This window comes from Drosophila simulans, chromosome 3L (genome assembly GCF_016746395.2).
Source record: "Drosophila simulans strain w501 chromosome 3L, Prin_Dsim_3.1, whole genome shotgun sequence".
Lineage (NCBI taxonomy): Eukaryota > Metazoa > Arthropoda > Insecta > Diptera > Drosophilidae > Drosophila > Drosophila simulans.
The window spans coordinates 19,518,093-19,543,889 of record NC_052522.2 but is presented as its reverse complement, the minus strand read 5'-3'; the positions used below and the strand labels follow the sequence as shown (position 1 = coordinate 19,543,889).

The 25,797-nt window shown below is 43.1% G+C and overlaps 3 protein-coding genes and 1 long non-coding RNA gene across 5 annotated transcripts; 3 read left to right on the top strand and 1 right to left on the bottom strand.

Annotated features, from left to right (window-relative positions):
- Positions 1-519: 519 nt before the first annotated feature.
- LOC6738751 (ubiquitin carboxyl-terminal hydrolase 32) lies at positions 520-10,666 on the bottom strand. 2 transcript variants are annotated; one of them, XM_016171745.3, is made up of 14 exons: positions 10,327-10,666; positions 7,831-8,065; positions 7,487-7,763; positions 7,067-7,295; positions 6,139-6,998; positions 4,945-6,076; positions 4,569-4,871; positions 4,205-4,512; positions 2,346-2,992; positions 2,123-2,289; positions 1,871-2,058; positions 1,629-1,814; positions 1,100-1,567; positions 520-1,036 (listed from the first exon to the last, which is right to left on the bottom strand). In XM_016171745.3, the coding sequence occupies exons 1-14, from the start codon at positions 10,385-10,387 to the stop codon at positions 758-760; spliced, it is 5,340 nt and encodes a 1,779-aa protein (XP_016032563.1). In that variant the 5' UTR covers positions 10,388-10,666; the 3' UTR covers positions 520-757. The 2 variants fall into 2 exon arrangements, with proteins under 2 accessions (XP_016032563.1, XP_002085551.2); XM_002085515.4 differs by having other exon boundaries at positions 4,262-4,512.
- Positions 7,633-8,312, top strand: LOC120284849. The gene is made up of 2 exons (XR_005544109.2): positions 7,633-7,774; positions 7,866-8,312. It is a non-coding gene; the product is annotated as an uncharacterized LOC120284849 (long non-coding RNA).
- Positions 10,667-10,681: 15 nt separating the features above from the next.
- Positions 10,682-13,662, top strand: LOC6738750 (ras-related protein Rab-8A). Its single transcript, XM_002085514.4, has 5 exons — positions 10,682-11,397; positions 12,359-12,419; positions 12,480-12,684; positions 12,827-12,967; positions 13,048-13,662. Exons 1-5 carry the CDS (start codon positions 11,274-11,276, stop codon positions 13,138-13,140), a joined length of 624 nt encoding a protein of 207 aa, XP_002085550.1. The 5' UTR covers positions 10,682-11,273; the 3' UTR covers positions 13,141-13,662.
- A 4,889-nt stretch (positions 13,663-18,551) lies between these two features.
- Positions 18,552-20,466, top strand: LOC123327200. The gene has a single exon (XM_044922902.1). The coding sequence runs from the start codon at positions 18,552-18,554 to the stop codon at positions 20,454-20,456; it is 1,905 nt and encodes a 634-aa protein (XP_044778837.1). The 3' UTR covers positions 20,457-20,466.
- Positions 20,467-25,797: the final 5,331 nt, after the last annotated feature.

Here is a 25,797-nt window from a genome sequence, read left to right as displayed (position 1 = left end):
AATTAGTTAAGTTCCGCATGTATATATATATATATATATATATATCTGTGGGTGTATATATATAATTTGTAAATATCAAATACATAATCATTAGACATATTGAAGTCATAATTGATAAGCGCAATACTAATTTCGAACCGAATCTGCTCGGCGCGTCACAAAAGCCAATCAATACATGTAAATACGTTTGAGTAGAGCAACAATAGTCTGCGAGTTTTGGGATGAAATTCGTAACATCTTGATATTGCTGATCAATCAATGGATAATATCAAACTGTCCACAACGCTTAGCCGTTCGGGTTTCACTTCCGCTTGTTATTTACATCAATAATTACAAATTAAATGGAATTCCCCGACATGGTCTGGCATAAATAATAATAAACTGGCCAAGCTGGCCTAATACAATTAAAATGTTTAAATTATATACAACAAAAACAAAGCAACAAGAAACTATTGAGAATGGATTTGTTCGGCGTAACAAACTAAACTCCACATTGGCCAACCAATATAACATATCATCTACAAGCTAAATATGAATATTGTATATTACATGCATTACACAATTTTCGGCAAAGAAAAATCATTCGTCCTAAAACTAATTAGGGGCTAATCAATCAACTATCGCTGAAAATCAAAATAGGCTTAGAATAGTAAATAACAAAACATACGCGGTTCGAAACAAAACACAAACCCTCTAGAACAGAACGCATAAGATGGAAAAATATAGATCTTCATAGCCGCGATGTCCACGACATCAGTTAGGAAATTGAGCACAGCTTCTTCAGCTCTCCCTCGGTCTCGTCCACCTCGAGTGGCACACTGGCGGTGTTGGGCAGCGTCCGTCCCTCGATGTTCGGTAGGTACGGCTCGTAGTCCAGGCCCTTGCGTTCGTAGAACAGCAGATACGCAGCACTTGGATCGATGACCGGCTTCTGGGATATTTCGCGGCAGGAGCTGTCGTTGTAGCAGTACCAGGAACCAGTTGCATTCGATGCATAGGAAATGTAGTGACCTCCGTTCAGCATGCCCGAGTGAGACTGCAAAACAAGATATACGGTTAGCACACATTCAGGAGGATCAAAGGCATATGTGACACCCACCACAACAGCATAGAGTCGGTATCTGGGATCGAACTCATCCACATCTGGTTTAAGTCGGTGCTGGTGATAGTCTTCGAACTCGCCATCCACGATGGGCGTTTTGGTGAGACTCGTCGAGATGAGGCGCTGTCGTCGGACAGCATTTTTGGTCTTGCTCTGGCGCAGAATATTCCCTGTGGGCGGTGGTGAAGCCGTAGCTTTTGTTGACCCCGTTTGATTGGGGAGTTCTTCCTTATCCTCCTTACTAGGTGCATCAATCTCGTCCAATTCGCTAACAACTTCGTTGGTTGCCATCGTCATTTCCGCATCCTTCTTTAGCTCCAGCAGCTCCTTGTGTCGCAGTATCGTCTCCTGAGGCACTGAGGCCAGATACGGAGTGGGATCGAAGTCATCGAAAGGGAAGTGGACCACTTTCTGTGACTTCACCCACTTGCCGTTGACGCAGTTAAACCGCTTCAAGTGGACAATCTGAGGAACAGCAATGATTAATAAAATTTCACTCGGCATGTGGCGATTAGGCTTGGCTTACCAATATCGGAGGTAGCTTCCAGATCTGGAGCTTCTTGGTGGCGCGTTTTTTGCCCTTGCAATGACTGCAGTGATACCACTGCTCCAGTTTCTCCTCGGAGGTGAAGGCGCGCAGGCAATGATTCAGGTCTACGGGCTCCACTTGCTCCCGCCGACTTATGGCAATGGTCTCGTGATCCACCCACAGCTACAAAATTACAGATATAAGTAACCCGTGGACAAAACAATGTCGAGTCTACATACACGCTCCAAGGTGCTTTGGTAGCGCAAGTGCAGGGCGGTCGGATCCCAATCGATGGCAATGGTAAAGTCTTCAAAGTATTTGGTTGTCGGTGTGTACGACAAGGAGGCGGTGTATTCCGGCGTCCGTTTAGCCTCCAGATTTGGTAGCGATGGGAATTTAGCATTCATTTTTGGCGTTGATGTATTACCTGCAAGTGAAAGTAGAATGCTTATTTCTAGCAACGGCAAGTGGATCTTAAGGTCTTTACGCACTGGCGGCGGCATTGATGGGCGGCAGGGCTCCCTGGAGTACATAATCATTGTTGCAGCGAATCTCGCATCCGCGACAGAAGCTTGACCAAGGACAAATAGCGCAGGTTAGTCCATCTGCCTTGACGGCACGCAACGTGAAGGGGAAATCGTAGCCCAGGCTGTCATCACTGCGTATACACAAACGATTAGTAAACAGACGCAGCAAACAGCTGGACATACTCACCAATCGGCGGCATGATTTGCCTGTTCCGTGGTGGCAGGCAACGGGCTCAGCAGCCTGCTCACCTGCAGCCACACGGCGCAGTAAAGATCCTTGTGGGTGCCACCCTCGCTGTTTGGAATGAGCAGCGGAACGCCAAAGAGACTTGGCCTCGTCTTGTGGTAGGAAAGGAAGTAGCTGTCGTGCCGCGTTATCTTTCGATGCACGGCTACCAAATACTTGCCCGCCTTGTGCGGCGGCTGGGAGGAGCGACGAGAGTATACCCCGCTACTGGTCTCCGGCTGCGAGGTAGTGATCTGATCCGGCTGATCGTGCTCATCCGCGTTGCCCTCTTCCGCCTGCTCGTCCACGTCCAAACTGGCGCCCAGGGTGTGGCCCGTGCTGAGGCCACTGGAATCGTTTGGCGACGTCCGGTAGGAGCAGTCCTCGCTGCCACTTCCATTACGGCTGCTAACCGGCTCCAGGTCCGCCAATGGAATGGGTTCGGTCAGCGAGCTCTCCATGGAATTTTCGCCGGAATGATTCGTATAGGACATGGAGCTGGTGTTACTCTCCGTGTGCAGCAGTTTGGCGGACGATACGCGCTTCTGTTGGGCGGCAGCGCCGTGCATAAATGTGTTCTCCGGACTGGAGCTCAGGATTAGCGACTCCTGCACCGAGAGTTGGTATTAGACTTAAGTTGTGCTGATACGGGGTTAGTTATTAAAGGGACTAGGTGGGTGTAGTCGTGAATTGAAGCTTTGGGAGCTCTATTAACCATGGAACAATCTACTTAAAAATTTACAAAATAGCTATAAGGTAAACGCTAAAACTCCAAATCAACTTTAAAATGTACAAATTGTTTATTGAACGTGTTTTAATTAAATTGTTGGTTTTTTTTGTTTAGTTGTTTAGTGAGGGCGGTGGAGTGTAAAAAAGTAGCTATTCAATTAACTTGGTTTAGGTTTTATACAGGTCTCGAAAGATAACCTGCTTTTTTTTTTTAATCAAATTTAAAATACAACGGAAAATTACATCAAAGACACGTGAAATATGGGAATTTAAAATAGTTTTGAAATTTTAAAATGTTTAAAGAAATTTTACAACTTGAATACATAAAGATAGATCTTTTTGTCCAAAAATACATTAAAATACATCTAACAAACAAGCTAAGAAAATGTATTTCTTTTCGGATACTCAAAACTTTCTAAAAACAAACACAATATATGGATATGGCATCGCAAAGCTATGAGAATGACCAAAAACTACGAGAAAAATAATAATTCACAAGCTTCCAACTTGAAAACCAGCAACAACAAAGAGATTTCCAAGGATAGCCGAGAAGTGATTCGAAGTGTTTGATTGGGTTTAAGCAAATAATTTACATTAGTTTATAGAATAAGGCCAGCAACAGAGTAGGTGATTAGTAGAAGGAAGGATGTATATATTACAAATAATTGATATCAATTTGGTAGAAGTGTGCGAATACGAAAGTAGGGAGAATATACAGAATATGCTAGTACTTTTGAGTAAATAAGAGGGAAGCCCACAAACCACGCAGCAAACGGCAACTGTTCATTTAACATAGTGTATTTAATATATTTAGATTAAACGCTTGTAAAGTGACAATCGAGAAGCAGACGGAGGCGGAATCTTGGCGGATCTCGGATCTTCGATCTTCCGATCTCGCATTCGCAATCAAGGACGACCCGACGATATATCATACGAGTAGCAGCAGTTTCGCCGCTGAGCAGCAAGCTCGCTATCCTAGGCAAGGAAAGTTCTGAAGCTCTGAATTTTAGAATTCGATATGGCCCCAAATAGATGGGGCGTAAATCTATGATATTAAATACGTATATGTTAATATAGTTTAGAAGCCATACCTTGAAGCAAAATAGGCTGTGGGGCATGCACTCTCTCTTTCCAAAGCACCGGCTTACCTTTCCGGCCTCATCTGGCAGCAGTTCGTGCACCTGGTTGTCCCCGCTTCCGTTTCCGCTGTAAGTGCTAACGATAGGATTGTAATTGCTGTTGCTGTTGCATTGCGACACATCCGTGCCCACCTCTGCCTCGCCTTCGACCTCCAGGCCAGAAACGTGGCCGTTGCAAAGGACTCGTGACGAGGCGCGGTTGCTGGACGTCTGCAAAGTGCTCAGCGAGGACAGCGAGTCCTGGGCGCTCGTGATGAGAGCTGAAAGTTCGAAAGTGTAGAAACTCATTTATCTGCTATACCATTAGGTGCCTTACCGGAACTGCGCTGTATGTCCTTAAGACCCTGCTCGATGTGCATGCTGAGCCCTGAGTTGGATCGGGTTCGCACACTTTGTTCCGGCAGCTGATAGACGTACAGCTCCTTGGCACTCTGCGTCCGCAGTTTCTCGTCGTCGTTTAGCACCTGGCGTATTTGTGAGTTCCATAGCTCGCAAACGAGCATAAGATTTGGCGGCAGGGAGCACATAGTGGACAACTTGTGTTTCAGGTGCGAGTACTTGCAATCGGAGTTCAGGCGAAAACCATATTTGATTGGCACGCTTCCATCCAACAGAATTACTGCAAATAAAAAAGTCATTAATAAGTAATATAATAAACGTAGTAGTATTGGGTTCAACTACGAATTACTCACCCAAGACCTCAAAGTAGACATAGTTCTCTACCGGAAGTGGCAAACTGAGCAGACTAAACGGATCGAATCGCACCGATTCGTGTCCACAACCCAGACAGCTGACCTTGGATTTCAACTGCCCGTAGAACAGATCAATGATAATTGACTGGTTTCGGGCGTGGTGCTGGGACCACGCCTCGGCGGCCACTATTTTGTCTGGGCGCCCATTCGAGTCCTTTAGTTCGCTGTACGGCTTCTCCATCACCCGGTTCAGGTCTTCATGCAGAGCGTCCAACAACCACTCGAGCAGCTCCTGGGAATCGTGCTGACCTCCACCGGCGAACTGCGGCGCATACTTGTTGACGCAAAAGCGTAGCTTGAGCGGCGCCACAGATCTAGTCGTGGCCGTCCAAACCTCCTTGAGCAGCTCCGCATAGCGCATGGCTAGCTGGCCCTTTGTGCCCAGTTTGTTGGCCGCGTTCACCTCGAAGCGGTGCATCTCTCGCTGAAAGTATTGTGCCAGTGGTTGGGTATTAAACAGGACCTGGAGAGCGGCGTTCATGAAGCAGGTGTTGCCCAGGTTGTGCAGGCCTGTGGCTCCGGGCGCATGAACCGACATAATTGAACTGCGGGTTAAGCGACGCCGGTCGCCCGGTGTTCCCGCACCCTGGCCACATTGAGCGGTGGCCAAGGAGCCAAGTTCCTCCGGCCAGGTCAAATCTTTGTTGCGGATTTCCAGCAACAGCTGGTCATTGTCCCGAATGAGCAGCTCTTTCAGGCACATGGCATCCTCTTCTAGCAATATGGCACCGTTGTCCAGCTGTGGAACGTGCCACAGCCGGATATCCTCCGACTTAAGACGCAGTTGCTCGCACAAAAACTCGCCCACCTGGCGCACCGTGGCCAGTCGGCTGAAGGCGGCCGTGTAGGCCAAGTATCGCTTCGGCGGTTGGAGTACACTGCTCGCTGCGATGGCGGCATATCCGCCTCCGGAGGCCAGCACTCCGTAGCCACCGCTCACCGTGGAGCCCCAGCTACCAAGTTGAGTGCCTCCGCCTACGCCTGTCTGGGTTGGCTGCGCCTGGTGGAGCAGGATTCGCAGGTTCAGCGGGTATAGCTCCAGTTCCACATCAGAGTTGGGTGGTTGGATGACCTGGAGTTAAGTCAAGTTCATAAGTAAAAGTTTCTGATTATTAAATAGTTTTCATTGCTTACCTGTCGTGGCAGTGGAAGGTTGTCGCCATACCATCGATTCAATGCCTTCCACAGTGACTTGGGCACCAGTTCAAAGTCGTGGTTCTGCACCAGCGGTGTGTCCCGCTTGAGGTGACCACCCTCGCCGGTGAGAGTTCGAACATTCCGGAACGGATTGGCGGTGATCAGATTGCTGTTGTCAATAGGCCCTGGTCGCACAGGTCCGCAATGCCGTCCAGCTGAGATGCCACTGCTTGCGGACCCGGAACCGGAAGCCGATCCCGTGCCGGAACCCAGGGAGTAGCTATCGTGCTGTTCCAGGCTGTGGGTGTTGAAGCTCTCATCGCAGACGAGTGCCTCATCAACAGCTGTCCGCTGACTGGCTGTGCGTTTGCAATAATCGCAGGTGTGCGCCGTGTGCTGAGTGTATTGCATCCAACTGAGCCACCAGTCATGCGTGATCAAGTACCAAAACTGTCCCACGCGGTACGGCCTGCGCTCCTCCCGTCGCAACCATCCCCGGACAATATCGTTCTCCATGTGCTTGCACTGGGGCCACAGGCCAAAGACGATGTGGCAAAGCTCGAAGATGAGGTCCAGCAAGGGCTGCATAAGTCTCAGATCACACTGTACGGTCCACAGCATAAAATCCTCAGCGGTCAGCGAGACATTGTCTCGGGTTAGCTTACTAGGCGTTCCATCCGGACTTCTTCTCTGTCCAAACTCCAGTAGATCACTTATCACCAGCTGTTTGGTGAGATCCTTGTATTGCTGGGACTCCCGATTTTCCTTGGCCACTAATAGCAGAACATTGATCATCTGCAGTGTTTCCTCGTGACTAAGAACGCCATCCCGATCCACATCGAAGATTTTGAAGCAAACTGTGGGTAGGCGTTTATTAACTTAATTGATACTCAATAGTGCAATGATAAAAGTATTTAGTACTTACATCGTGTCCTTTCCACACCCGGTCCTCGGCAGGCGGCACTTACTCCGCAACACAACTCCTTAAAGTCGATGTGTCCGTCCCGGTTCTCATCAAAGGCGTTGAATAGACCTGCTAGAGCATTCTTTGGTATGGGTGGGCTGATCAGCGGTCCCAGGAACTGCAAGTCGATTTGGCCATTTTGGGAAGTGTTTTTCAAACGCCAAAACTCCTTTTCCAAATCCCCAATGTCCTGCAAAAGAATTGAACGGGGTTTCAGTATGGACTAGTCAAACGTAAGAACGCAAATGAGAGGCGATTTAGGTAAATTCAGTGGCGGATAACAAAACAGTTGCGGAACCAAGCGGAAATTATTTATAAATTGCATTTCCCACGAAATGATTCGCTCGAATATGTTTATTAGCCTCAGTTGCACATTCTCACCTTCTCCTCAAGATGCGTCACTCCAGCGAGGCTCTGGTAGAACGTTGGCGTCTCCAGCTCCGAAGTGAGGCTAACACAGTTGTCGGACAGCAGCCATTTGGAGAGGACCGTGGCATTGCGATGCTTTATGATCCAGTCCTGGAACTGCTCGAAATTGACACGTTCGCTTTGCGCGAATAGGGAGACGCTCTCGAAGGGAGCCAGATTGACGTTGCGCACATAGTCCGACTTGATGATGAAGGTGCCGGCATCGTTGCAGTAGAGGTTCCACAGGAATCTAAAACGTAAGTAAGTAGTAGTAGTTAGCTAAAATCAATTAAGCCTTCCAAACATGGCACACTCACTTGGTTTTCTCCGCTTGGGTACCACGAGTTATCAGGACCAGACCGCAGAGCAGGTCGTTGAAGGAGATGCCACGCTGGGTGCCACCACAGGCGGCATATAACATGTCCACGATCTTTGGCGGCACTCCCTCGCACAGCACATCCTGCTGAAAGGCATTCCGACTGAGGAAGTTTCTGCCCACGCCCGCTGACTTTTTGAAGGCATCTCTCAGGCGGCGAAGCTCCACGTCGCTTACTGGAATAAAAATCGGCGAATGAGTAACGCTGCGGTAGGGATTATCCCATGTGCCTCTAATAAATAGCCGGTATTCCTGGTAACCCCCTCATTTAATGCGATTTACGACCTCGATTTCACACCAACCGACGTGCCGACCATAACGAACTGATTATAGGGAACAGAAGTTCCAGTATAGAAACCGAATTCAAATACATTCGCTGTAATTGTTTTTAATATCAATAAACATCATTTCCGAGCTCATTTATCAATTCTATTACTTATGGTATTAAGATTCGTTGTTACCTAATTAACCATTATCAGTAATTGATTTTTCACTAATTACCTGAAATGCAAAAAGGTTTGTGGGTAGCGGTGCAATAGAAGGTAACATGGATATTATGTTATCCAACGATTATTTAAATATATTTTGGGACTCTTTCCATATGATCAACAAATAAAAAAAGTTCTTCCAAAACGATAAATTATATAAATTATAAATAAGTTAAGAAAAGAAGAGGGTATCCCGAAGTCCACCACAAAGTTAATTTTATTTGTTTAATAATTGTGAATCATTTCCCGTGGAATTAAAGCAGCATAACGCACACAACCAACGATACATTAAAATAGTTTCGCACTTAAGTCAGAAAATGATAAGAAACGGAACAAAATAATCGTTAATATCGTTGTGCATTCCCAATAGTATGCTAATTTATGTTACTTCATCTTGAATGTACTACATGGTATGGTGAATAAATTAATATAAGTATTTATGTGCCTATTGAACAGTTTTCATTCATGCCCCGTTGCTTATAATTCATAACTTCGATTATTTAATGTCGGAAATAAAAGGCCACAAGAAGCGCAATTAAATTGACAATAAATAAACCATTTTAATTTCAACGATCAGGTTGAGAGAACCCAGAGCCAACTGATAAGCGCCAAACCGGGCGTGAAAATACATTCCCCACTTGATTGGGCAATATTGCAGGCGAATTATGCGACGTCACGGAAACGGCATTTTATTGAATGTCAACTGCAACTCGAGTCTGCGATTATTGACCACCGCGCACATACTTGCATGCCAGTCCTCACTTTCCCCCTTGCTTTTACTGGAACCGGTTGGAGTGGCTAATAAGAAGCACACGCACCTGGTCGCACGCCCCACGCCAGTGATGGTGGGTGCTGGAGGGGTGGTCCGGAGTGCTGGTGTTCCGGGGGAGTGAGCCTTATCAGCGACACTCGTTTTCTTAACTCTGGCTGGGCCGCCTGGCCACAAATCAGCAACCATAACCATAACAACACCAGCAGTTAGATGATTGCCAGCGCAAAGGGAAGGCGGAATAAAGTAAGTGGAAAAGCAGTAAGGGAAGCTAAACGTCATTGAGCTTGGGGCGAAATGGGTGGACAAGTTGGCTAAAATAATCTTAACTCTTCTGGACGATTACCAATTTGATTGCTGGTTCACTATTATAAAATATTTTGAGAAGAGTGAACATTCCGATTTTCAGACTTTTTAAATAAATTTCTATTTTTTCGGCTTATCAGCAAGTAATACCTTTTCCTATTTGAACATATTCCACTTAAAGAGGAATTGTGAGAAATAAGGAAATGACGTGCAGAATTAAAAGCCCAATGAACATTTTTATTCCAATTGGGAAATCGAAAACCAAAATGCTCCCCTTTCTTTATCAAAAAAATATTTGAAGTAGGCTTCTTTATAAAATACTTTAACAGAAGACCTTTGCCCATAGAGTGCGAATCGAAATGAACACTGGAATGACATGCTGAACTTGAAATGAACCGTATTCGCAGCGACATCCGCATCCGCATCCGCGCATTGCAGTCACCCTAAGCGTGAACTGCACTCCACTGGCTGTCTAACTGTTTCTCATGTGCCTTCGCTGCTTTGTTGTCTCTCACCCACCCAGCGCACACCTCCCACTGGCCACCCCATTCGGTGAGCTTTTCTATTGTGACGTCACTGGCGGCGGAGACGCAAATACCCATGCACATGAAATAAAGAAGCCACACTGGAATGGCAGTAGATAATTGCAAGAGATAGGATTAAGCGGAGCACGAGGAGGGTGGTGGAGGCGGTTGGGGGTCAGTGGTGATTCCCGTTGGTCAGAAGACGTGGGCGCAACAACACAATGGAATCGATTGCACCTGCTTGTACGTTGTTGTTGCTTTCGCAGGGGGTTCTGTTTTCTTGATTAGCAGTGACCTATTTTCAGCGGCTGGGAGACGGCCCCACAAGTAACCAGCCGGAGGAGACTCACCGCGCTTCACCGAATCCTCGTAGCTGACGCTATTGGAGTGCTTGGACTCCTTGGTGCCCATGGTCCAGAATTTCTTGTTTGCGGGGGTGCAACTCAATGGATTCTGGGGCTCCGCCTGCTGCTGCGTCTGGCGACGCCACTTTTCACATTTGTTCAACTTCACTTCACAGTCGCGGGCGGAACAATCGGCTGCTGTTGAGGATCAGGTGCAGGATCACGACGATATATGTGTGTAAATATATAATATACACCTGTCTTTTTGACTCTTGTCTTGTGCTATTTTCTTCTGTTTCTTTCTATTTTCGCGCACTTTCCAACACTAACTGGAAACAGCTGTTTTCCCCATCGCACGATAAGCTATCGATAGGCGACGGCGCGCCAGTGTTGCGCAGCAACGAATTATCGAAACTCATATTTTTTGTACGGGCGTAATTAGAAAGCAGTAATTAACTTAATTTCCACGTAATATCCACAACAAACCAACGTACACTCGCACTGCGTAGCGAGCGCCTTTGCATTTGCCCACCGGAAAAGCCGCCGCACGAAAACCGAAACTCGGGCGCAGACAACAAAAAGGTCTTAAAACTACGTCGCCATTTTTGACACGGCTCCGAAATCGAAAACACAACACACACACCCAAGAGAAAAAGAGCTGCGCTGCGGAGAGAAGGAAAAAACTATACGTTTTCGATTCGAGTCGATTCAATTCGATTGTGGATTTGTGCGGTTACGTCTGGGTATAGTTTATATGTACATACATACGCTAAACGGCACGCATGGGGCATAATCGTGATTAGTGTTATTAGCCAAGAATCGGAGAGGAAGTCAGTCAGTTGATTAAGGAGACGACGACGTGTACAGTGCATCACCCTTAACCCTTACCCTAACCCCCAGCTAAGCACTATTATCGGGCCAGATACTGTGATCCTACCGCAAAAGCACACAAAATGGCCAAGACCTACGACTATCTGTTCAAACTGCTCCTGATCGGTGACTCCGGAGTGGGCAAGACGTGCATCCTCTTCCGATTCTCCGAGGACGCCTTCAACACAACGTTTATATCCACAATAGGTGAGTGCCATCATCCGCGTTTATCGTGTCTTCCGATTCTTCTTTTTTTGTTATTAATTATAACACCTTCGTTCGCATGAACTCATTCGCAATTGGGAATCCGAGCTTCTGGCCCAGTGACTCATAAAATGTCAGCGTTCTCCTCTTTTCTTTTTTTATTTCCTGCCCCATCCGGGCATTTGTCATAAATATTGTTGTTTCCATGGAAGGGGCACTCCCACCATGTTTGATTTCTCGCGCTTATTAAGATTTCCCCGTAAGGAACATATCCGGATGCCTTATCTCGCCCTAAGATTCACACCCGCATAGGAAAGCCGTAAGAAGTAAGTACTCAGTCCGAGTACCCAGAGTCTTTGTACTTTCGCTGCTCTTATCGCCCCAGAAGCCGGATTGTTCCGATACGAGACTGGCCCGTCGCACGCCGAATCGGGAATGCCCTATTATATACCCAACGGGCAGGCCCATGCCCAGTCTCAGAGGGAATCCAAGTAGTTGTTCCCGTACGAGTACAGTGAAACCTTCCTACGAAACACAGCAAATACTTTTTAATAAATTCTAATCATCATCAGTACAACTTCAAGTGGCAGTTTAACCACAATATGCTTATAATTTTAAGCTTATTCAAATAATAATTACAATAATATTTGACGTGCACACTGTACTTTCCCGTACTTGTAAACACTAAAGTGGAGCGATTCCCATTTCTGCTCGTGGCTAATAATTGTTTATTTTCGTTTTTGGCACGTTTTCCTCGCGACACTTCCAATTTTGGGGCATTTACTTAACGACATTGTTTAAATTAATTGCGTGGTTTGTGGATTTCGGTTCTCTTCGTCTCTTATTTTGGCTGCGATGTCATGGGTTCCGACCAAACAGGTTTAGCCTCTTGCCAAATTATTTAAATTAATTAACAAACGTACATGTGTGTGTATATATATGCTTATCTGTTTTCTCTTTGCAGGTATCGATTTTAAAATTAGAACAATTGAATTAGATAACAAGAAGATTAAGCTGCAGATATGGTAAGTAATAGGCAATTCATCTGTATTCTCTAATTACCTATATCTCCAATAATTTTCCAGGGACACTGCCGGCCAGGAGCGTTTTCGCACAATCACCACGGCCTATTACAGAGGTGCCATGGGCATCATGCTGGTATATGACATAACCCAGGAGAAGTCCTTCGAGAACATCAAAAACTGGATCAGGAATATCGAGGAAAACGCCTCCGCCGATGTCGAGAAAATGCTGTTGGGAAACAAGTGCGAATTGACCGATAAGCGACAGGTATGGTAATTCAGTTAGCGTATAATCATTTGTTATTAAATCCAATAAGGGATTGGCAATGATTTGGCGCAATATTCTTTTCATCTTCATAAAGCTGTCTGTCCATATCGCCGCTAATTAAGCAATTTTCCACCCGTTGTAGGTTTCAAAGGAGCGCGGCGAACAATTGGCCATCGAGTATGGCATCAAGTTCATGGAGACCTCCGCAAAAGCCAGCATCAACGTGGAAGAAGCCTTCCTCACCCTAGCCAGTGATATCAAAGCGAAAACGGAAAAGCGAATGGTGAGTGTGCGGGTAGCGAGACTCGGACAAAGCGGTTTTTTTTCACTGTGGCTAACCATTTACATCCTTTGTGTGCGCAGGAGGCGAACAACCCACCCAAGGGCGGCCATCAGCTGAAACCGATGGACAGTCGGACGAAGGACAGTTGGTTGTCCAGGTGCAGTCTGCTTTGACGTGGCAACGTGCGCTCGGCACTGAAGCGGCATGGTGGCGACGACTACACGGTAGTGGTTTATGGTGGTAACTACGAGGTAGTAGTTTTCTTAACTCCTGTTAGGTTCGAGTACAAGCGGGACCCCGAACGAGCGGACATTAACTGACATCTAAATCAACCTTGAAAATCAATCAGCAGCCGGCTCCCTTTAACCGAATAAGCGCGATAATGGAATAGAACACAAATTGCATTATGAAACAGTTATTAAATAAAGTATATGACGACAGCGTGTACGAAATATACCTAGGCATGATAATATATATACATATATACGTATATAACTCAAGTTTAAAGAAGATAAAACGATCCAGCGATAGCGAAAATCGATGAGCAGCCAATCCAACCCGCCCGCGTCCTTCTCGAAGAGGTTTTAGTATTTACGGAATTATGATTTTCTCTAGCAGCCATGGTTGTCGATTTGTAAATTATTAATTGTAAAACAAATATATTGTATGTACTATGTATGCATATGATTAGTTCACCTGTCCTTGTTTTGCTCATTGCTTGTGTGTACTTTCGATCGATTCAGAGAGCCTTTTGCCATTACGTTGGGAATACGATGGAGGAGGTCCAGACGCACAATAACCCAAAAGTGTACACCGCCCAATCCGCCCCACTCCTCCCCCTACCCGGCGATAACTTTATATCATCTAGTATGTGGTAGTATCGCACAGATCGAGGGTGCTTATTATATTATTATTCTTCTTAATCTTCACACACATTTCATTTGGTTAGTTCGTACTCTATTTATTTTGTTCTTTGCCCCACACCACATGACTTTGTCAATAAAACGTTACACCTAATAATAAAACATTAACGAAGATTTGCAGAAATTTGCGAGATATCACCAATTAAAAGTAGTCCATCGATGCGAATCGATCGGCAGCAATAAACAATTATGAACACATACACAGCGCAGTAAAATAAATAATGTGAAATTAAATGATAACTAATTGCATATTTGATATTAATTAATTACTTGTAATATTAATGATTAAACGTATACAATTTTATAAAAATAAATCATGTGCAAAACCAAAAATTTTTTCTTATTGGAAAAAGATTTTATGAGTCGTTTCGTAGCGCTGAGCTTCTGTCATCGCAGAGGCCGGCGAGTTCGACGCGTCGGACCCAAAGTCGTTTAGACAGATTGTGCTGTGGAGCATTGTGGAGTCCGGGCTGAGGACATTCAACTTAGCCAAAATGTCCATGCTGCAATTCGCTAGTTTTTAAGCGAAATCATGATGAGTTTTGACAAACTATGCGATGACAACGTCCTTTTGGACATGGACCTGCCCAGATATCGGCAAGGACTAGACCACCAGGTACAATTCTGTCCGCAACGGTGGACACCGGCAGGTTGACAGTGGGAGATGGAGGTCTTTTCGAAGCAGGCACGCAGTGTGACCTTGAGGGGATCTTAAAAAAACCAATACCAATTTTCGATCAGGGTTTGCTCAGGGATTACTCTTAAAGGGTCTTGATCATGTTCAATTACCGCAGTCGTGAGAGGACGGGAGCATGAGTTGCACGAGTCATCAAGTTGCAGCTTAAATCATAAATTTATATATCTGTGTTACTTGTTACTTCCGTTACTCGTAGAGTAGAAGGAAGGAAGCGTTTCCGACTATATAAAGTATATATTTTTGGTCAGGATCAATAGCCGAGCCATGTCTGTTTGTAGTCAAGATCTCGTTGAGATCTCAGGAACTATAAAAGCTAGAAGATTGCGCAAATTTGTTGACCCATGTGGCCACGCAAGCTTGGTCTTCAACCAAACCCACTGTAGAAGCCTCTCCTCCTGCGTCAAAAGGTCAATAGGAGCAGAAGCAAGGCAGCGCACCCTGGAGACATGGCAGCACAGGTGGAGCCACGGGCTAAAGTGTCGCTGGACGCAGCTGCTGATTCCTAATCTCAAGCCGTGAATAGAACGAAGCATGTCGAATTAACGTTCCATTTAACACAGCTGATCAGTGGGAAAGGTTGCTTTCGCAGCTATCTGAATCGCTTTGGACACGAGGAGGTGGATGATTGCCCATGGTGCTTGGCAGCAGACTGGTCCAATTCATTCTGCGGGTGGAGGTGGAATGGCAAGCGGTATATACAAGACAAAACAAAAGCCGATAATATAAAAGTGGAAAAATTTAACTTCTCTTACGCTAGGGACATATGATCTTTCAAGATAACTGTCGTTAATGAGCCCTTTTGGCAATATGTTCTGGTGATTTTTGGCCGGATAGTATGGTGGTGGTGGTAAAAGAGTTCGAAGCTCTCACGTGGCCAGACCACTGCACCATCCACCTCTTCATCTTCATTCTCTTCTTCAAATCTTCTATTTCCTAGGAAATCTTACTATTTCCTATCAAAATGCTACAGGCTTGCGTAGCAAACTAACCAAATTGTATTGTGGTAGCCTTTCCTTTGCATCCCATAAAATAGTGTTCACAGAGACTTGGTTAAAGCCGGAGTTACTTAACTTCGAATTCTTCCCAGGTATGTACACAATATATAGGTATGACCGTCCCTCCAGACGGGATGGTGGAGTCTTAATTGAGGTTAGATCTACCCTCGTTTCGGAGGATTTACTTTTAGACGAGTACCGTAACTCTGAATTCTTATGCGTAAAGCTGTCATTTTCCGACAGATCAGTTTATATTACGTGCTCGTATATTCCACCGTCTTCTGAATTCTCAGAATATCAGAATCATCTGTCCGCTATCCAATCCATCTTAAATAAACTTTCTGACAGGGACCAATTGGTAGTTCCAGGTGATTTTAATATACCTGGCACAACGTGGTCGACAGAAGAAAAATCTAATATCCTTCTCTCTTTAGCACATCATGACTTTATTGACGGCTTGCTCGACTTATCGTTGTCGCAAGTTAATTACATTCGAAACTCTCTTGGTCGATTGTTGGATCTATGTTTTGTAACAAGTCCAGAAAGTGTGTTTCTGTCCAGGGTAGCACCTCTTACTCAACCTTAAGATCCATATCATCCTACTTTCGAGGTGACAATCGACATAGGTACCGTATTAAAAGTAAAATCAGAGAAGTCAACAAAGTGAATTCACTGTTTTCGCAAGGCAAAATTTCGTTCCGATCTTTATCCCTGCAACATAATGACGGATGCGATTAATATGTTTTATACCGCAATTAAATCATTTTTTGACTCTTGTGTTCCGATGTACTATCCGTCAATCTCTAAACCTCCTTGGTTTAATAAAGAGCTGACACACCTAAGATTTGTAAAGTCCAGACTTTATACCAAATTTTAAAATACCGGTTCTCAGTCCATCCTTTCTAAATATTTAGGCGCTCGTTTAAACTTTACCGTGCTTAATGCTCAGTGCTACAAAAATTATTTAAACTGTTGTAAGTTCCAGTTTGCACAGGATCCGAAACAGTTTTATAATTTCGTTAGCACTAAGCGAAAAACAAGTTCTTACCCTTCCTCGCTATTTTTTGAAAACACTACGGTTACATCGGATGAGGCAATAGCCGATCTATTCGCCAAGTTTTTTCAAACAACATATTCAACTTTACCTCATTCCGAACAGCCATACTCTTATGCGGTATCTAAGTCGAATCTAATATTTTGGCCCACTATAAGCGAAAGCTCACTGCTTAACGATCTTCAGCGTGTTAAGCCGGTCTATTCGCCAGGTCCCGATGGAATCCCTGGCTGTGTGCTCAGATTCTTTGCGGAAGCCTTGTGCAAGCCTCTACTGAAACTGTTTGCCTTATCTTTGGAATCTTCACAACTCCCTCATATATGGAAGGAGTCCTTTGTAATTCCTCTTCACAAAAAAGGTAGCAAACTGGATGCAAGCAATTACAGAGGAATCTCTAAATTGTCGGCTATCCCAAAACTTTTCGAAAATGTTATCACTCCGTGTCAACACGGTTTTATGAAACGCAGATCTACAATCACTAACCTCTTGGAGCTAACTTCTTTCGTAATACAGGGTTTCAAAAATAATCTTCAAACAGATGTCATCTACACAGATTTTAGTAAAGCATTTGACTCTGTTAATCATTACCTTCTAATAAAAAAAACTTGATCTTATAGGTTTCCCTGTTGATCTTCTAAATTGGATTTCAAGCTATCTGAATGGCAGGACACAAAAAGTCCTCTTTAAAAATTAGTTATCTTCTATACTCCGAGTCACATCCGGTGTCTCACAAGGGAGCCACCTTGGTCCGCTTCATTTTACCTTATTTATTAACGACCTCCCCTTAATAATAAAACATTCGCGTGTACTTATGTACGCAGACGATGTTAAATTATGCCTCCAGCACAAGGACATTTCGCGCCATTTGGACTTACAATCCGATCTAGACAGCTTTCAAATACGGTGCCGTGTACCGTTAACGTATTAAACTTAAATGGCTCCGAGTGTAAAGTTATGACCTTTTGTCGTTTCAACCCAATACGCAGGACTTACACTTTGGACAGAATTACACGGGTTGATGATCTTGGTGTTCTTCTGGACCCTAAACTATAATTTTCTGACCATATTTCGACTATTGTCAATAAGGCCAGGGTGTGCTTGGTTTTATAAAAAGGTGGTCTAAGGAATTTGATGATCCTTACATGACTAAAGCCTTATTGTCTAAATATGTGTTTAGACATGATAAGTAGGGAGTAGAGAGTCGAAGTAGAACAAAGCGAGTTGAAAGTTGTGTAGTTAAAAGATCTTAAAGCCGAAAGTTGTCGTGTCCGGAGTAAGGCAAAGTTGTGTAGTCGTCGTATGTCCGGAGATCAAGAAGTGTTGGCACGAGTCATCTTTTTATTAAATACCTAATATAATACGCAAATTATTATAATATCAAAATATTACTAATATAAACAATTGTTCTAAACAATAATGCTAATGTGCTAAATCCCCCACCATTGGTAAGAAACACAGAAGAAAAAACCAGCGCTTCAAAGTAAAAAGAGCAAGGTTATTCGAGTGATTCTGTTGTTTCCCCCACCTGAGGTAAGAAGACCACGACTTAAAGTACTAGGACTATAAGGTGAAACATTGTGTTCTTGCTTTTCCTTGGCTGATCGATCAATCAGCTGTGAGTCGAGGCACAGCTAGGTCAACTGGGCGACCAATCAAAAAATCCTCTATCGGATCACGCCAAAGAATAGAATCAGAAAGCACAAAAAAAGTCACAGTGATGTTGTCGGAAATATCTGTGAAATTGATGCAAGAACAAGGAGAGCTGCAAAACAAAATACTGCAAGCCATCAAGGAAAAGGCATATATATCAGCAATAGATGTATTGGTAGTCCGATTTACTACTAACAACAATGCGCTGGTAAAATTGGGAGTTGGCGATCATCAATATTTTAATGATAAAATATTTATGAAAACTATGGATGCTACCAAGGCCTACAAGGAGCCACTATTAAAGGTAGAAACACTTGAAGAAATAAAAATACCGAGTCCAGTTGATAATCTGGTTCAACTGGTGGATAGAAGAGCGGACAGGGTGAGGCAACAGATGAGCCTAATCTACGAAAGCCTAGATAGTTCAAGTGAGATTGAACTAGTCAAGCAGCTGGCAATAATGAAAAGTCATTGGTCCAACGTGACGGACACACTGAAACTGCTTGAAAACAAGTATGACAGAACTGCCTTTGATCAAGGTGAGGCAGACATTCTGCAATCTGAAGTTGCCGCACTAGAGATGGTACTTCAAATGAAGTTGGAACAGTTCAAAAGTTCCAACTACGACGTGCCAGAACTCCCAAAAGTGGACCTTCCAACGTTCCATGGAAATGCGAAGGAATGGCCAGCATTTTACGAGCTGTTCTCTGAGCTAATAGACAACAGGAAGGATCTCAGCAACACAAGGAAGCTGGGATATTTAAGAGCCTGCTTAAAAGGAGAAGCTCAAATGGTGGTTAGCCATTTGATAACGGGATCAGCGGCTAGCTATACAGCAGCGTGGGAGCTTATCTGCAAACGCTATGAGAATAACAAATTAATGGAACTGGAGTGCTTGCTGCCCCATGATGAGAAAAATTTAAGGAAGTTTTTGGATACTGCGACCGAGAGCATATTCATCATAGAGGAAAAAGCAAAAATAGAAAGCTCTGCTGACGTAATTTTAGCAGAAATTGCTACAAGAAAAGTGCAAGTTAGATCGTGTGCCTTTTGCTCTAAGGATGGTCACGATATGATAAAGTATCTCAAATTCAGAGCACAATCAATCGAAAAAAGAAAAGAATTCGTTCAAAAGAACAGCATGTGCTTTAGATGCTTTGGAAAGCATAATGCTATCGACTGCAGAAAGGAAATTACATGCACTCGATACTCCAAAGGACACAACAGCCTTCTTCATGAAGACACAAAACGCAGTATCAACAGCAATAGCCTCAAGCAAGTGAAAAGGGCGCTTATTGACGGTGGAACCCAGAAGACGCCTATTTCAGAGGAGGCAGCACAAATATTAAGGATTCCCAGAGTAAGGAGTACTATAGAGGTCGAAGGTATCTCCCAGACTACTCAATTATCAAAAAATAGCGTCCACCTGGCCGTACAGAATACGTACGAGGGTGGCGGTACCAGTCTCAATGGGGACGGTTGGAGTTCAGAGGAATTCGTCCCTGCTAGAGGAGTGAAGCAGGGTGACCCTTTGTCTCCTATTCTATTTAACTTGGTAATGGACGGGTTGCTTAGAAACCTACCCAGCGAAATTGGTGCCAAAGTCGGAAATGCCATTACTAACGCGGCCGCGTTCGCAGATGATTTGGTACTATTTGCTGAAACTCGAATGGGGCTTCAAGTATTGTTGGACAAAACGTTGGATTTTCTATCTCTCGTCGGCCTCAAACTTAATGCCGACAAATGTTTTACCGTTGGCATTAAGGGCCAGCCGAAACAGAAGTGTACCGTGCTAGAGGCACAGAGCTTCTACGTAGGCTCGAGGGAGATTCCATCACTGAAGCGAACGGACGAGTGGAAGTACTTAGGCATCAACTTCACTGCAACCGGGAGGGTTCGATTCAATCCGTCCGAGGACATTGGTCCAAAGCTACAAACATTGACAAAGGCCCCCCTCAAACCACAACAGAGGATGTTCGCCCTTAGGACTGTCCTTATCCCACAGCTCTATCACAAGTTAGCCCTTGGGAGTGTGGCGATAGGCGTCCTACGAAAAACTGACAAACTAATAAGATATTATGTGCGAAGATGGCTAAATCTTCCGCTGGATGTGCCGATAGCATTCATTCATGCACCCCAAAAAGTGGAGGTCTCGGAATTCCATCACTAAGATGGGTAGCTCCAATGTTAAGGCTAAGACGATTGAGTAACATTAAATGGCCTCACCTCACGCAAAACGAGGTAGCCAGCTCTTTCCTCGAAGCCGAAAAACAACGGGCCCGAGATAGATTATTAGCAGAACAAAATGAATTGTTATCGCGTCCGGCAATAGAAAAATATTGGGCGAACAAATTGTACCTCTCAGTTGATGGCAGCGGACTCCGTGAAACGGGCCATTGGGGACCGCAACACGGGTGGGTTAATCAACCCACGCGTTTACTAACAGGAAAGGAATATATAGACGGTATTCGTCTGCGGATAATCAGATCACATTGATCTGATCGACATACAAATTGTGACAGACGGACACTCTATGGATGATGCACACCAGTGCAAAATCAATAGATACGACAGACCGGACATACGAACTGAATTGCGTCGCAGATTCGAAGCCGCAGGTGACATTGAATTCCATTCTGCCACCCTGAACTGGAGGGGGATCTGGAGTGGTCAATCCGTTAAAAGATTGATAGCAAAGGATCTCCTCAGCAAATATGATAGTCATATCATTAGCGTCCAGGTTATGAGAGGCAGTCTCGGTTGTTTTAAACAGTTCATGTACCTGAGCGGGTTTTCCCGAGATTGGACTTAGCTAAAACGTTTGGTTCAAAACATTTGCTTGCTGTCTTGGCATAACATCAATAAAGGAATAAACATCGTAAAATAATGGTTATATATAAATGGCGCCAAAAATTCCAAGCAGCTTCAAAACATCAACGGTTTTACCAAAGACACTAGAATAACAAGATGCGTAACGGCCATACAAATTTTTGGCACGCGATTTTTTGGCCGTGGCTCTAGAGGTGGCTCCAGGCTCTCTTGAGTTTTTGTTCGAGAGAGAAAGAGCGGAGAGCGCTACAGCAAACAGCTCTTTTCTACGCATACAGTGATAGCATACAACTGTATGTGTGCATACGTGTGCTCATGCATTGTAAATTTGACAAAATATGCCCTTCACCTTAGAAGTTCGTTGACTTTAAATCTATATTATTTTTGATTAATTGGCTCCATGCGAAAAATTCTTGTTTTGTCTTGCCTTAACGTTATTATTATTTAAATAAAGCTTAGAAATAGTAATAGCCGAATCTATGGACGTCACAAAATAAATTTCGAAAATGACTTTATATTAGAATACTTGTCATTAGGGTATTCAGCTTGCGGCGTGAGAAAAATTAATAAGGCAATGATTGTTGAGTGCTTGTGTCCGCACTTCGTGCCTGACGATATGACTTTTGCAACGAACTGTTTTCATATTTTTATTTATTTTATTAATTTTTATTTTCTACTACGTATTATTATTTTTTATGAATTATTATTATGAAATATTATTTTTATTATTTATGAATAAAATTATTATTTTTTTATGAAATTAAAAAATAATTATTATTTTTATGAAATATTTATTTCATATTTATTTATTTATAATATAAATAAAATAAAAATAAAATATAAATATGTAAACGGTAGCTAATTCGAGCGGCGATTTTAACAAACGAATTTAAAAAATTTTAAAATTATAATAGTAAGGGAATTTTTATTTTATTTCATCATATTGCTACGAAATTGGCCACAACTCCAAATATGTAAATTCGTTTCTTCGATCAGAAATGATTTCGGCCCGAAAATCGTCTTCTAGCACAACACACACAAGCAAGCAAATTCTATTATTAGATTTCTTACGCTCTCAGCGTGAGCGAGCGGAAAGAGAGCAAATTTGGCCTTCACCAAAAAAGTGGCTGCATAGTGCCAAACAAATGTATGGCCGTTACGCATCTTGTTATTCTAGTGTCTTTGGTTTTACCAACACTCCATAGAGCCCTTTCCAGCAAAAAGTTTGATATTGATATCAACAAAGAGTGGAAGGGCTGCAGGCTAGCAGATCCATGATTCAACGAGCCAAGCAGAATTGACATGGTGATAGGTGTGGATCTATTTCCCCTGATTATGATGGAGAAAAACCGTGAATGGAATCTTGGGACAAAAAAACAGATTTGGATGGATTGTGTCCGGAAATATAACTCGAGCAGCAAAACAAAAAACAATAAGTGCCACTACAACAATATATCTAAAGGACCTGGAACGCTTTTGGGAATTGGAAGATGAAGCCTGTTCAAGTTACGGGGTTTGGACTGTCACCCGCTCTCCGCTCCCTCTTACGCTCTCCACTCCCTCTTACGCTCTCACGCTCTTCACCACAGAGTCTCCGAGGAGTCTCCGCTGCGCTTGGGAGAACCCAACTCATAAGAATAAGCTTTAGTGTAAAAACTAACCACGCACAATAAAGTAACGCCCGGTCGCGCCCGCGCATTTTCTCCGAGTGTTCTATTTTCAGAAAACTAGGAATTTTCCAGGACCAGCAACCCCCAGCATCCCAACAAAGCCGATGATACAATTACAGACAATGCAGAATGCGAAAGAAAATTCCAAGCAACAACTGTCATCAACGAGAAAGGCAGATTTGTAGTTTCAATTCCATTCCACAAAGAGGCAAAGCTGGGAGACTCTCGCAAACAGGCAATGGCAAGGCTTATGCAAATGGAAAATAAGTTTCAAAGAAACCCAAAGAACTGGGCTGCATACAACGAATTCATGAAAGAATACCTTAAGATGGGACATATGGAATCTGTAGAGACAACGGGTCAAGGTAAATACTATTTACCCCATCAAGCAATCATCCTGCCTGAAGTTAATGCAAAGCTTAACTACGAAGCTACGATTAGTCAACACTTCAACACTTCCTAATCTTAAGAACCCAAGAGCGAGGCTCTCCCGAAATACAAATATTGTTCAAATACTGAGGCTTCTCAATCCAATTTGCATTTGATTTTTAGTCTTAAGCTGAGATCCAAAGAATAAAGTCGTGAAACTATTTCTCCTAACATGACTTTATTGACGGCTTGCTCGACTTATCGCTGTCGCAAGTTAATTATATTCCAAATTCTCTTGGTCGACTTTTGGATCCATGTTTTGTAACAAGTCCTGAAAGTGTGTTTCTGTCCAGGGTAGTACCTCTTACTCAACCTGAAGATCAATATCATCCTACTTTCGAGGTGGAAATCGACTTAGGTACGGTATTAAAAGTAAATTCAGAGAAGTCAACAAAGCGATTTCCCTGTTTTCGCAAGGCAAATTTTCGGAGGCTAAACAATTTTATAGCTGGCTATAGCTTTAATTGGTCCGATCTTTACTCCTGCAACATAATGGCGGATGCGATTAATATGTTTTATACCGCAATTAAATCATTTTTTGACTCTTGTTCCGATGTACTATCCGTCAATCCCTAAACCTCCTTGGTTTAATAAAGAGTTGACACACCTAAGAAATGTAAAGTCCAGACTATATATGAAATTTAAAAATACCGGTTCTCAGTCCATCCTTTCTAAATATTTAGGCGCTCGTTTAAACTTTACCGTGCTTAATGCTCAGTGCTACAAAAATTATTTAAACTGTTGTAAGTTCCAGTTTGCACAGGATCCGAAACAGTTTTATAATTTCGTTAGCACTAAGCGAAAAACAAGTTCTTACCCTTCCTCGCTATTTTTTGAAAACACTACGGTTACATCGGATGAGGCAATAGCCGATCTATTCGCCAAGTTTTTTCAAACAACATATTCAACTTTACCTCATTCCGAACAGCCATACTCTTATGCGGTATCTAAGTCGAATCTAATATTTTGGCCCACTATAAGCGAAAGCTCACTGCTTAACGATCTTCAGCGTGTTAAGCCGGTCTATTCGCCAGGTCCCGATGGAATCCCTGGCTGTGTGCTCAGATTCTTTGCGGAAGCCTTGTGCAAGCCTCTACTGAAACTGTTTGCCTTATCTTTGGAATCTTCACAACTCCCTCATATATGGAAGGAGTCCTTTGTAATTCCTCTTCACAAAAAAGGTAGCAAACTGGATGCAAGCAATTACAGAGGAATCTCTAAATTGTCGGCTATCCCAAAACTTTTCGAAAATGTTATCACTCCGTGTCAACACGGTTTTATGAAACGCAGATCTACAATCACTAACCTCTTGGAGCTAACTTCTTTCGTAATACAGGGTTTCAAAAATAATCTTCAAACAGATGTCATCTACACAGATTTTAGTAAAGCATTTGACTCTGTTAATCATTACCTTCTAATAAAAAAAACTTGATCTTATAGGTTTCCCTGTTGATCTTCTAAATTGGATTTCAAGCTATCTGAATGGCAGGACACAAAAAGTCCTCTTTAAAAATTAGTTATCTTCTATACTCCGAGTCACATCCGGTGTCCCACAAGGGAGCCATCTTGGTCCGCTTCTTTTTACCTTATTCATTAACGACCTCCCCTTAATAATAAAACATTCGCGTGTACTTATGTACGCAGACGATGTTAAATTATGCCTCCAGTACAAGGACACTTCTTGCCATTTGGACTTACAATCCGATCTAGACCGATTTCAAATATGGTGCCGTGATAACATATTAGACTTAAATGGCTCCAAACGTACTCGAGTAGGAAACTCGGTCATGCTGTTTAATAATTTTTCTTGGATTTAAATTGAATTCTTATTAGTGATTAAAATTTTTATATAGTAAGTGATCTAACCTAAGCTAATTAAATTTTTTTAAGAAGAGTTCCTTTTCGGAAAGTGCTCATTTAAATTTTCGAGTAGGGATTTATAAAAGTTTGATCGCAGTCGTGTAATCCAAAATTATGCCTCCTTATAGTGTTTGTGGAAAAAAAAGCCACCTTTTCGTTTCAGCTCATCTGCGCCGGGAGATAGATCTTTCGCCGAGGAGTGAAAAGTTGAGTGAGTCTCATTGATAAAACTTTATTTTTATTGGAAATATTCGGTAGTAAACCGATTAAATTTTGCTAGAGGTCACCTTATATTGTATACACACTGCAGATAAACAAGTAATAATAATGGAGTGACGAGAGCAGCCATTTGAAATATAAAGAGAAAAATAAAGAGAAAGAAAAATCTAACCGAATTTACTCGCGGCTCTCTCTCAAACGAAATTAATTTTTCTTCTAGTTAAAGATTCGTTATAAAGAAAACTCAAAGAAAAAAATAAAGAAAATTAATAATTCATAGAACAAGATTATAGAGAGAACAAAAATTATTGAAGATTTAAATGAAAGCTTTGTTCCTTCCTGAAAATATATTTAGCCACTAGTATCTTTAACTTTTAATTGTAATGATCTCGAACATCGAATTGAACTACATTTTCTGATCTCGCAACTAAGAGAAAAACTTTGCTTTGAATTCCTTTGAGTTACACTAGTCTGTATTTTTTATATTTACTTGGTTCCTTTATT

Bases quoted from the DNA above. Each gene is read 5' to 3' on its own strand.
- LOC6738751 (XM_016171745.3), bottom strand. From the start codon at position 10,387: ATGGGCACCAAGGAGTCCAAGCACTCCAATAGCGTCAGCTACGAGGAT. The intron at 2,059-2,122 runs GTGCGTAAAGAC...TTTCACTTGCAG, and splicing joins GCCCATCAATGCCGCCGCCA to GTAATACATCAACGCCAAAA. The intron at 1,568-1,628 runs GTAAGCCAAGCC...GCTGTTCCTCAG, and splicing joins GGAAGCTACCTCCGATATTG to ATTGTCCACTTGAAGCGGTT.
- LOC6738750 (XM_002085514.4), top strand. From the start codon at position 11,274: ATGGCCAAGACCTACGACTATCTGTTCAAACTGCTCCTGATCGGTGAC. The intron at 11,398-12,358 runs GTGAGTGCCATC...TTCTCTTTGCAG, and splicing joins AACGTTTATATCCACAATAG to GTATCGATTTTAAAATTAGA. The intron at 12,420-12,479 runs GTAAGTAATAGG...ATAATTTTCCAG, and splicing joins AAGATTAAGCTGCAGATATG to GGACACTGCCGGCCAGGAGC.
- LOC123327200 (XM_044922902.1), top strand. From the start codon at position 18,552: ATGGATGCTACCAAGGCCTACAAGGAGCCACTATTAAAGGTAGAAACA.